General features: G+C 35.0%; 1 protein-coding gene across 2 annotated transcripts in view; it reads left to right on the top strand.

Moving 5' to 3' along the window:
• LOC149787822 (DNA helicase MCM9-like) overlaps positions 1-12,858 on the top strand; it is a 198,334-nt gene extending 185,476 nt beyond the window's left edge. For both annotated transcript variants that reach the window (XM_089974035.1, XM_089974037.1), the window contains 4 exons: positions 4,549-4,649; positions 5,729-5,811; positions 6,773-6,851; positions 7,534-12,858. In XM_089974035.1, the coding sequence (XP_089830161.1) occupies positions 4,549-4,649; positions 5,729-5,811; positions 6,773-6,851; positions 7,534-9,434 (2,164 nt within the window). In that variant the 3' untranslated portion in view covers positions 9,435-12,858. The remainder of the gene's footprint in view (positions 1-4,548; positions 4,650-5,728; positions 5,812-6,772; positions 6,852-7,533) is intronic.
• The last annotated feature ends 92 nt before the right edge of the window (positions 12,859-12,950 follow it).

Genomic DNA, 12,950 nt, shown 5'->3' with positions numbered 1-12,950 from the left:
ACTGATAACTCTCACCTTCAGTAATTTCTTTTTCACTGATCCCCTGAAGGCATAAAGTTGGACCGTTAAAGAAAATTCAGCATTCCCAGCCATCACAAGCCTCTCGCAATGTGCCAGTCCCACCATTGCCCTTTACCAATGCAGATATAACTGATCTTCAGTACCTACATTACCTGTAACAAATGCTCTGGTAGTCCTTCTAGACCTGTAGTAGATATACAGACAACATAGACACAGTCTGATACTGGCTGTGGTGATCTTTACCAGGGCTACCAGTACTGAACTTGGACACCAAAGAACAACCAGCTTATGACCACACCATTTCCAGCACAGCTAGGACCTATGCCTTTGACTTCTGTTACTAGGAATGGTGATCTTTTTTTTTTCTTGGTACACCCAGTCCTGGCTTGAGATTACAGACATCACCTGGTACACACTCAATACGTCTCTGGTAAACTAGTCAGTAGCTTGGCTCATATCAAACATGCCTTCATAAAGAAACATTTCTTTGAAGAAGAGGGATACAGAATTGCTAGAGCAAACAGCCCACAACTTTGAGGAAAATTGTAGTTTTCTCCCCATAATGCAAGCAGAGCACATTTCTTTCTTAAAGTCTCAGTACTACAGCTGCTAACTTTCCTCCTGTGCTCTTCAAGAAGTTAACTCTCATTACAATCAAGGGGTACCATTCCACAATATCAGATACATTTTGCTACTATGAAAGGAGGATATAGGCTCAAATAAGACCTCATCCCATATTAATTTCAGCTTGTTTTGATCAGACTTAGGCCCTTTTTCTGAAAATATAACCTTTTATGGTTCTAGTGTGGTTGATTTAAGCACACTATGAACCATGTTCCAGAGCTATCATGACTTAACTTTCATAACTTAACTAGGTCTGCTACCTAGTCACCTAGTGGTTCAGTGAAGACCTTGTTGGTTGACCAGAACTATCTGCAGTTCCACAATTTAGCCATGATTGATTTATTCCTCCCACTGATGGAGAATAAGACTCTTGTCTTGACAGCACTTTCTTCATTGGGTCCTTCTTCCAGGGGACATCAACAGGATCCCATCAAGGCACTGTAGTGATACCGGAAGCAAACTGAGCCAGTTAGAAAAGGAAGATCTTGCTTGTTTTTACTACTCGAAGAAGGAAGGAATATTTCATCTTGGATATGATCATTTATCCGCTAAGCCTACAAGGAACTTGCCCAAGTTCATTCCAGTTTCTTACTCATATCAGCTCACGAGGTTATGGTAGTTGCCAGTAGCATAGCATTTGAGCAGAACTGCACCCTAACTACATCATCCAAGAAGGAATGGAGGTTACAGATGACAACCAACATCTTATCTCAAAGGCCTTCACCTGGAGAGACCTATACCAACATCACAACAAGTTACTTTCCTGGGACATTCAGCAACTTTATAATGATGTGAATTACTCTGCTTCAGGTGGATTTGCAGGAATGAAAATGTTTTCACAAAGCTCCATTCATTGCATACAAGGTGCAAGATGAATATTAGGAGACAGAGGCAGAGCCAACATGGTGTTAAGGGCACTTAACTCTCTCCTTATCTGTTCTTCTAATATATTTTGTTTGGGTAAGATATTTGAAAATTATTAGTTTAAAAAATGTTTCTTTAATAATGATTACCCAGTCATAATATTGGAAGAGGGTGCACATCTACTCTAGAAATATTATGTACTTCTGGGATAGTGACAGGTGTAAGGTGAAGTTGTTTGCATTTGCAAAATGCATAGTGGAGAGAATACTGGCATACCTCTATGTTACTTTCATCTGCTGTGGCCGAAATTTCTTTGGATATTATACTTGTGGAAATTGTACATGATCTAAGCACATGGCTAACCAAAATGCCTGCTAACATGTGCTAAAAAAATCAGCCTGAATTAGTCTAAAGTACACCATCTTTAGCCGTTATTAAAAGAGGGAAAAGAAAGTTTGCCAGATTAGACAATACTAGCTTCTGAAAGTGAAATGAATGAATTGCAAAACTTATAAAAAGTAAGAAAATTTATGAACTTTTTCTTCTTTACACTTTGCTTTGAAGTCCAGGAAGTGAAAATGACCAAGTGGAGTTCGCAGTTTTTTGATAGGTGTTTATCTGAAGTAAGGCCAAGCTGTATACTTTATAACCCAAATTATACCCATCAATCATGCACCAAAATAAAGGAATTAAAAGGTTTTTAAGAATATCTAAGGTATACAAGGTCTTGTTTAAATAGCCAGGATAGCCAATGAGGAAAACCTGGGAAATTCTTTTCTTTAAAAATCGAACCTAGTTGTAGCTTAATATTAAAGGTATTTGGCACCATTTCATCCTTTCAAGGGGAGATCTCATGTTTGACTTCCACATTGGCAAGCAGATGAACTTTAAGCACACTGTTGGGAAAACAAGTAAAAAGATGATGAATATTTATTTTGGTTTGAGAGGGCTGGATTTACAAGGTTATGGATGTACTCCTAATATATTATGATAGGTAAGTATTATCAAATGTTTTGGAGATAAAATAGTGCAATACCTAGTTGACCAGCAGTCATATCAAGTTAGATAAATGAAACCACACAGATGAGTACAAATTGTAACATAAAAGAAGAAAAAAACATTAAGACCCATAATTACTCTTTTACGTCAGTGTACCATGATGTTTATTCATCAATTGTGATTCAGATTTTACAAATTTGTAATATGATAATGACCCTTTTTTCCTTTTTTAACGTCTCACAGGGAGTAAAAACATTTGAACCTAGCATGCTTTTTTTTGTTTTATACTGTGCTTCATTGTTCAGCAACATTTTATTATTTTCAGCTTCTATAAAAACTACTGGACCAATTTCAACAAAAATTGGCAGAGGGCATTCTGGCATAAAGGCCTTCAAGCCTTATATAGATAATGTGTCACTCTGCTGTCCTAATGGTCCATTACTAAAAAAATCTTTTTTTTAATAACATGTTTTCAGAAACTTTTTTATATACTTAAACCCATACAGAAAGCTTCATGGCATGAAGGCATTTGAAATTTTTACACATGATGCTGATCCTCCATCAAAGATGACCTCCATTTCCAAAAATATAAAAACCTAGAAACAAATCTTCAAATACTGCTCAACATAATTCTACCATTTTACTAACAGCATCCTGAAATGAAGAGTTTCTTTTTTTTCTTTCAGTTTTTAACAAATCATACTTATCCATTATCCAATATAACTACTACAATTAAACGTAGTTCAGCTTTCCAACAGCTCTTCAAAATTCAGAGCATAATTTGACAAAATTGTATAGAAAGCTTCCTGGCATAAAGCCTTTACATTTTTTTTCCTTCCCAAAAAATAATGCCAATCCATGTTTAGAATTTTTTTCTTGTGTTCTGCATATATTGACCACATTTGACTGAGAGAATTCTTGTACTTAAGCCTTTCTCTTTCAGCCAGTAATGTTAATCAGATATCCAGTATGGCCACTGTTATATAGAATATTAAAAAAATTCTAAATGGCTTGTCAAACTTTCAACATAATTTGACCAAATTTGACAGCATTTAAAAAAAAAAATTATGCAGAAAATGCAGATTGTTATCCAATATGGCCATTGTAAGTGAACGGATGCTTCTCAAAAGTTCCTAAAATGAATCTGGACAGAAATCACCGATGTTGATATGACCATCCATTCAGGTGGAATAGCATTAAGATTTTCATGATGGCCAATTTATTCATTATGGCAGATATTTTTGAGGTCAGGTCTGCATTATTTTCATTTAGGACCAGCTAGACATCATAAAAAGTCTTTTTGTTAAACCCTAATATAGATAAAATCATCTTTTCAAGAAGAGTTGAAATAATTGTATTTTATAGACGACTGTTGTTGCAGCCATATTGGATGTCAGAGTTGTACCATTTTCATTTAAGACTAACAAGACCATGCGATGCATGTGTGTGTAAAGTTTCATGGCAATCTTCCAAACAGTTTAGGAGTAGTGATAACAAAGTTGTGCAAACAGACAGATTAATGATGAACATCTTACAGACCATCAGCATCATTAAACAGGATATGAAAAGATTTAAACATGGAGCATCTGGGGATGAAGGTTTTAAAAATTGATACAAACCACACCACTACTCTGCCATAAAATATGACCAGAGTTACATGTACTACAAACCAAAAAAACCCCAAATAAAACTTTTTAACAACTTTGGAAAGCTGCTTGGCATAATTAGATCAAATTTGACAGTGGCCTCTGGGATGAAGGATGTTTAATTTTTGTATGAATAACATAATGCTGACTCGCATTGGAGAATGGCCAGTTATGAACACTAGTCAAACCTCTTTATGAACAATCAAAATGTGAGGAAGAAAAAAAGAAACCTACCAGTTTTAACCATATTTGAAGGGGGTGAAATGAATCAAGATCTTTCAACCAGGATTAACTGCCCAATTCCTGTTTTATTTTGAGACCTATGTGTATCTGGTGAGCGATCTCAGGACCCATTTGAGCCTATGGTTTATATTTTCACTGCTTTTTTTAACAGGGTACTTAGGCATTACTACCATGCCCAGCGTGGTGCTGATGAAAGAAATGCAGCAAGGACGACAATGAGACTTTTGCAGAGCATGATCAGACTCTCACAGGGTAAGACTGTCTGTGTGGCATGCTATTGGCTTTCAGGTGTCATTTATATCAAGCCTTGATAGTGGCAGGGCATAATAGTGTTACCCTTTTTCATCCTTCTTTCCATCACACAGTGGTTAAAATTTGCATTTAGGTCAATTAAAGGTACTTTGTTGTTGTATCAAATAATAGTATACAAAATTAAACCGTAATATGACTAATAAGTGTATCTTCTATACCTGTCTAAAGAACCTTTTATGGGTTATTTTTGTAAAATCTATTCATGAGCATGTGGCCAATATATATGCAAGTGTTTGTGTGTACATAGAGCCTGTTTCAAACAAACTTGCATACAAGTTGTTTTTGTTGATTTATGGCTTTACACCATTCAGATTTAAAGTTGTACTTTATGCATAAATAATGAAAACAAGAGTGTTGTTTATGTGGTGGTAATCACATATTTAAGTCGTTTGTTCCCCAAATGCAATAGCAGAAGAGGGCTTGTTTTGCTGCTGTCCAATTCAAATCAGCTTTAATATGATAGCACGTATACTATTTAAACTAGGTGCCATGACATTTTACATTATCATGGTCATAAGTAAATGACCTACTTTGATTTTCAGGCAATTACATAAATATTAAAAAAAATTATTACATAATTTTGATTGTTGTGGACTTTGATACAAGTTTTTTTTATTACAAACTTTTAGCAAAAACCTCTTCAGGTAGGCAAATCAAATTTGGTAGGCATATTTGTATTTATAAGTAGATGACCTGATTAGACTGAAAGACCACTACATTATTTTTAAAAAAAATAAAACATTTGAAACATATTTTGGACTTAGACTTGCAAATTTGTCATTATTTCTACATTTATTGTGGAAAACTTTGGATCTGGTAGATGCTCACATTGTATAAACGCACATCTAGTTGTAAATTACTCACAAGACAAGACAGCAAGTGAAACAGGTCCGTAGAGATTGTGAGAGGTTATTAATGCTTGATAGTTATTGTCTGCAACTGTATGTGAAAGAAAAGTGTGTGATGAAAAAGTCTCATTTTTGTTCAGCTCATGTTGAATTGATATATTCTCATTATAGCTCATGCAAGGTTGATGTTCCGAGATGAAGCAACTGTCCAGGATGCTGTGGTGGCCATAACACTGATGGAATCATCAATGCAGGTGTGGACTTGAAAAACATTTTTACATGTGGGCACATCAGTATACAAGTACAGAGGATTCTAATTCTTCCTGTGATCACATTAACTAAACTGTAGATAGGGCATAAAAGAATAAAAAGAAAGGCTGTATTGGTTTGGATCCACAACTGCCAAATTTAAACATTTTCCTTATAGACATCATAGTTATTGAATCTTCACCTCACTGGGCAACATTTTGTAATGTAGCCTTGTGTTGCATTGAGGCTCTTTATGTTATACTTGTGTCCTTAAAAATTTGATCATACACTACATAAAGGCTTTTCCATGTGAAGAAAGCATGAGACGCATTTGCCAACACAACTGGGTCAGTAATCACACACACCAATTCTGTGACAAGTTAGACTCATAATTTCCTGGTTTTTATAAATTTTTGTAGAACAAATCCCAATCCAAAGTATCAAGTTTCTATACTGAATTATGGGATGTGCTACAGTTAAAACACAGAAAGATTACTAGTGATTTTATATAGAATTTTATGTGAAAGTGACAACAGCTCCCATCCTATACCCCAAGGAGATGGATTGAAGTTCTAATACCACTGTGCACATCTACAGGACATCTCCAGTCACAACCTAAGCTCTCAAGTCTCTGTCTGAAACTGAGGAGTTATTGCACAACATTACACATGAATGCATGCATGAGCAGGATAATAATAAAAATCCCCATTTCTTCAAAAGGCTTAAGATAATAGAGGAAATCTAATTTCAGAAATTGTGCTGAGATACCAAGACATCTTGTTTTACTGAAATGTCTTTTTCTCACGACTCCAAAAATATAATTCTCATTAAAGCAGATTTTTCTTATGTAATTAAGGAAGTTTTTGCTCGTGATGAAGCTCTTTTTGGCTTGAAAATTGCAATTGTAGAATAAAAGATTTATTTGATATTACTTTCACAATTTCAAGTAGTCTTTATATATTGTAGGGAGCAGCTCTTTTGGGAGGAGTCAATGCACTGCATACTGCTTTTCCTCACAACCCAGAGGAAGAATACAAAATTCAAGGTAAAGTACAGTTTCGGAGCCTTACAATACAATAAAGTCTGATAGCTTTGTAGTTGATTGAATGTTTAATTTAAATGGATTTATCATTGTGTATAATTTTGATTGATGCTAGTTCAGTACATCAGCGATTCGCTGTGTATAGTGATACAAAATTCTTCTTTTTGCAGGATTATTTGCTGCAGTTTATCTTATTCATGAAACAAAATAAATACAATGATTTCTAAAAACATTATGCTAACACAGTTACTTTATCTACATACATGAATACTTTTTAAAAAAACTTTCTGGATCAAGAGGCCTTAAAAAAATCTAAGTGTACACAACACACAGTCATTTTTTTAAACACGTACCTCTTGGGTTTCATTTTAAGTAAAATGAAATGTGTACACTGAATGCATCCCATCCAATGGAGTCATGCCTTCTCAGTTGTTGGTACTTAACTTCAGGGATATCCCTCAGAAATGGCAGAATATATGGCAAAGATATTTTACATAAGATACTGAATTTGTTGTAGACATTAAATCCATGAAATGTGCACCCAAAAGAATTTATAATAAACTCTGGCATTGTGAACCGCTAGTAGGCTTTGGAACCTAAATTTGACCAGTGAACTATGTAATGGTCTACTTTATGAACAATTTAATTAAAATATCAGTTTGCATCTTTTTTTCTTCCATTCTAGCCGAGTTGATTCTAACAAGGCTTGGACTCCCCGAGTTGCTCAGGAAAGAAATCCAGCAAGTTGAAGAGATGGAGGCAGCTCTTGCTTCCCAGTCAGAAAATTCTGAAAATGAAAGACCTCAGCAAAACCAAGGCATCCACAAAGAGCCAGCACAAGAGCAACAGCTAGGTCATTATGAAGGCTCAATAGACCCTAGAGGCAAAGTTAATTATGAACAGCCTGTTATAGTACCAGAGACTCTAGAGTCAGATCCTCCCATTTCCAATCAAAGAAGCAAATCCAGTATTTATATTTGTAGAAATGTGCAAAAGTTTAGTGAAAAAGCAGTCAGTTTTTTGGAAGAACCTTCAGTTTCTGAAACCCAAAACAATGAGAGGTTATATGGTTTTTATGCAGAGAAACCTAAGATTTATGCTTCTTTGAACCTAAACAACTCTCTGACAGATTTATTGGAATCTAGTGTTGAAGAAGAGCATGACAAATGTGTGTCCTCCAATATGAAATCCGTGCAAGTCATGGACTTGCAGGTAAGCAAAGTTTCATCACCACTAGGCCAACAGAGTTGTCTTCTGGAAAAGATAGAGAATTTTCCCGACTTAGGGATCACTCAAAAAGACACAAAAACCCTTCCTAGAGAAATCTCAAGCCAGTTTGATAAAGTAAACATTAATTTTGAAAAGTCACAATCTGTTATTCAGAAATGCATCAGTGATAGGTTGACTCAGAAGGCTCAGAGAGAACAGCTCAGGGAAGACAACTCTAAGAATAAAGAAGGGTCTGATTTTATTGAAGGCACTGACAAACATCATAGATTGATTTGTGTAAAATCTGGAAGGAAGGGGACTAATAAGAAAATTATGTCTGCAAAGCTGAAGCAAAAAATAGTTGAGAGGAATAGGAGCAAGAAAAATTTGGAAAACCATGCAACTGATGATTCTGAATCATCAAAAACAAACATCATGTCAAAGACTGTTGAAAGCAGTACTGGAAAGAAGAGAAAGCAGAAAGCAGAGAAAGAACTAATAGACATAGTGAATAAAGCAAAGAACAACAAACAGAGGGTGCCTGACAAAACAAATGTGATAAAGGCAAATGCAAATTTTGAACAATCTGGTCAGGATGGTCATACAAAAGCCTCTCAGAACCCTCTTAATAAGCTAAGTAGGTTTGCATTTAATGGTATGTCTTTAGGGTCTGATTATGGTTCACATGGAAATAATTCTTTGGATATGCTTGATACTAGTCTTTCAGATAATGCAGTTTTAGCACACTTCAAGAAAAATAAAGATGAATCCCTGCAAATTAAAAGAAGCTGTAACAGTAAAGATAACACTCAGGTAATACATCACTCAGATGCCATCTTTGGAGAGATGAAAATAGATGTCACTATGAAAAATGTTCAGACTTTGGAGTTTAAGGAAAATGATGAGAAGGAAAGTAATCATTCTATCAAGAGCAGTAATGGGGAAAAAAGTAAAGAGAAACTAATGAGTCTGTCACATAGTGCAAATGAAGGTAGAGAGAATAATAAACTTTTTCCAAATGATCAGGAAAACTCAGCAAACACTATTAGTAATTCGAAGAAAAGGGATGCAAAAGCTGTTAATTTACATTCCAAAATGGTGCAAGTTCCACATTATTTTTTCCCCACAGTGGATTTAGGCTTTTCACAGGAGTCAACAAAATCTGAGAAAAGTGGATCCAGTGAGGATGGAAATAGGCAGAGTAACTTTAAACTGACTCCTGGATCAAGTCCCTCCTGGTTCAAAACAATGAATTCCAAGAAAACCTCTCCCATATTTAGAGTCACAGAATCTGAGGATCTTGATGATTTAGACCTAGAACTGGACTTCCCAATACAACCACACAAGAAAATTAAAGTAAACCAAAAGTGGAATTGAATATTTATTTCTTTTTCCTGGCTTTTTTTTTGGTAATAATTTATTGTTTCTTTGTGCTCTACCAATTAAAATAACCTTTGGTACCTACAATCTGTCTGAATATTCAGTTTGATAAAGTGTTATGAATAAATACTTAAACACTATTTTATGCACAATACAAACTAGATCCAGTTAACTGTTTTTTTTAATTAAAAAAATCATGTGGTTTGTCCAGGGGATTGTCTGCTGCTACTGATAAATTTTTGGTTCATTCTGTCAGTGAGCAAGTGGTCCAGCATTAGTAACTGGGCACAACAAGGTTTTACAAAGGTTACTGATTGGCTGTGAAATCCCTGACAGAATGGTATGGATAACACTTAAGTAAAGTTTCTTATGCAGAAATTGAAGAAGCCCAAATAACACTGGACTGTCTAATGAAACGCTGGGATGCCAAATGCAACTTCACTCGATGGATTTAGTTTGAATATGCACTATATGGCTGACATTAGATTTTTGGGTGAATAAAACAGAATGGAATAAATGAATGCCCAAGGAGAACAAATCTGTAGCAGATATTGTTCCTCCGACAAAGATATTGCATGTGACAGCTGAAAATTGTTTTAATTGGTTGCTAAGGGACATTTGTATTTAGCCGATGCATATTAATATGCACTATTTTGTGGGAATGGTAGTGAGTGGGTCACCAATTGCCGTGTCTAATCTACACTTAGGTAATCATATAAGCAACAGTTGGAATAAACCTATACTATTATGCTTTGAAATTTGAATGTTTGTGGAATGAAATCATGATTTAGACTTATGTCCAACTGTGATAAAATTGAGCTTAATACTCCAGAATTAAAAATACTTAACATCTTTTTAGGTTTAAGGTTTGATGATTGGCAATACATAAATTGCAAAATGCACAACTCACTTCAGTCACCTAGCATGGCCTTAAACTAAAGAACTTTGGAAACCAAAGTTAGGAAAATTGACATTTGGGAGCCATTATAACTCTTCTAAATGCAAGGCTCACATGCTACTGGGAAATAGTCAGAAGCAGTGGTGTAATTTTCTCCGTGAAAAGGTTTTGAATTTTGCAAATATTTGATGACAGAAAAATTACGTTAAATGTGTTAACTGAACTAATCCTAAGTTCAGTTTATTGTGTTCTGACCAAAATTTTTGGAGGTTGCAGTATATATCATTTGGGTGTGAGCCATATGGATGGGGTTAGAGACAATTGCCCATCTAAAAGATGGGATTCACTGCCATCTTGTGGTGGTGGCATAGGGTAGTCACTTACCAGTGGGCCTAGCAAACTTAAGTGTTGTTACTTTGTATCAAAGTTGCATTAAATCTATATTGGAAAATTATTTATTTTCTGAGAATTATAATGGTTTTATCTTCAATCCACTAAAAAAACTACAGCATTGATGAAATTTGACCTGGTACTCACCATCTGGATTGCTAGTCACACGACCACACAAATCTGACAACCTACACATTTGTGACCGAAGTCCAATTGTCACGCGATATAGACAACAAAAAAATTTAAAAAAATAAAAAATGACACGTCATTGTGTTAAGAATTTAAAAATATTAATGAAAGTCATGTACTATTTATAAAAGAACGAAAGGGCACATAATTTTCAGTACATTTATTCTGAGAACTATCAGAAATCTGGTGCTGGCACAGCAACTTTGAGAAAGAGTCGTCAAGAATTGAGCACATGTTGACGATAGTTTTGATGCATCACATTACTACACTGACACATTTTGCTGCTTGATGAATCTATGTCCAGGTTGCTGCGACAGGAACAGGTTTCTGGTTGTTGTTCTTGGAGTAAACGAGTTGAGAATTATGTGCCTTTTGATTTTTTTACAAACAGTATGTGACTTTATTTTGACATTTTCAATTGTTTGTACAACATTGGAAAGGAGTTAAATGTTCACGTGACTATTCAAACTCTTGTGATGTGGACATATAGGTTGAAATTGATGTAGTCATGCAACTAGCAATGCTGAAGGCGAGGACCAGGTCAAATTTCATCAATGCTGCAATTTTGTCTCATCTATTAGCAGATTAAAGATTAAACTATTAAAATAATGGAGTTTATCAGAAAATAATTTTTCTATCGATTTCATGCAGGTAAGAGTGACTACTCCATGCTGCCACCGCATATTGGTGGTGAATTCCAGTATTTCAACAGGCAGTTAACTCTCACCCTACACATAGGAAATGGGGGTGTGTGTATGGGAAACCTCGATAATAATTTGTCTAATACATAACATGTTAGAGAGGGTTCAGTCAGCGTTTGAATTTCAGTGGACACTAGACAAACTTTTTAAAGTAATGCAGCTTATTTCTTTGATGCAGCCAGCCATTCAGCATGGTGGAATATCCATTTTATTAAACACATTAATATTATTAATCCTTGATTGTTTCTGTGTGGAGTCAAGCTTTGCTAGACTTTTGCATACATACTAAATGGATGGCCCCTAAACTGCCACACTGCAAACATTGTAGCAATATGACTGAAATTTTTTTAAGGCTATGTTAAAAATCCTAATCATACACACTTACACACCCAGAGAGAGAAAGGTTGTTAGTTTTTGATTTTATATGCATAGATTTTCAAGGTTAAAATTCTTTTCTTGTGAGATAAAATTCTAATATACAGCAGGTTTTTTTGTTTAGAAGATAGAAAATGATTCCTTTATATATTATACATGTAAATTTCAAGTGGTACATGTACCAAATCCCTGTTTTGAATTTGTTGACACTAATAACATTGGTTTTCTGTAATTATATGCTGTTAGTCAATAGATATTATACTTGAGAAATTAGGGGCCCCAAGTGTCTTAGTGGTCACCATCATGGATCATTGCCATCTCTCCTCAGTCTGCATGGGTTTCGAGTCTCCGGTTCAGCAACTGTGGGTACATGAGAAAGCTTGCAAGTAGCTTCTCGTGGGTTGGTGGTTCTTTCTGGGGTTTTCCACACGTTCTTTCTCCACCATTTATACTGCCATGTATAGCATATCTTGTGCTGAAAATGGCGTTAAACCCTACTACAACTTCTTGAGAAATTGCTATTTGATTTATAACCGATTATTCTGATAAAAGTCTGAAAGGAAAACAAAACTAATTTCAGTTCTTCTTGTTTTGCTTCCTCATACCACCATAATGCAGTTCAGCAAAGTGAACATTTTTATTACTTAAATTGAAATGACTTATATGCCAATTTTATATTTAACTTGTTTCCTGTGATATATTTTGTGGCTTATTACATGGTCATATGTCTGATTTATGTTATAGGAGAGTCATAGAAATATATTTAAAAAAATGCATGTTTTCTAAGCTAAAATGTTCTTTAATTCCATTCATAAATGGTTGTATATGAATCTTGAAATAAAATATGAATTTCATCCTGAACAAGAAATGGAAATTTTTCTTGAAAAAAGTGTGGGAACCAGTTTGATGATCATGTGGAATGCTGGAAATACAATCATTCAAGGCCTGATTAGGATAAAG

This window comes from Sinohyriopsis cumingii, chromosome 11, assembly GCF_028554795.1.
Source record: "Sinohyriopsis cumingii isolate HCF-2022 chromosome 11, ASM2855479v2, whole genome shotgun sequence".
In the NCBI taxonomy this organism is placed as follows: Eukaryota; Metazoa; Mollusca; class Bivalvia; order Unionida; family Unionidae; genus Sinohyriopsis; species Sinohyriopsis cumingii.
The sequence above is the reverse complement of the archived record's forward strand: the minus strand, read 5'-3'. Positions and strand labels throughout refer to the sequence as shown.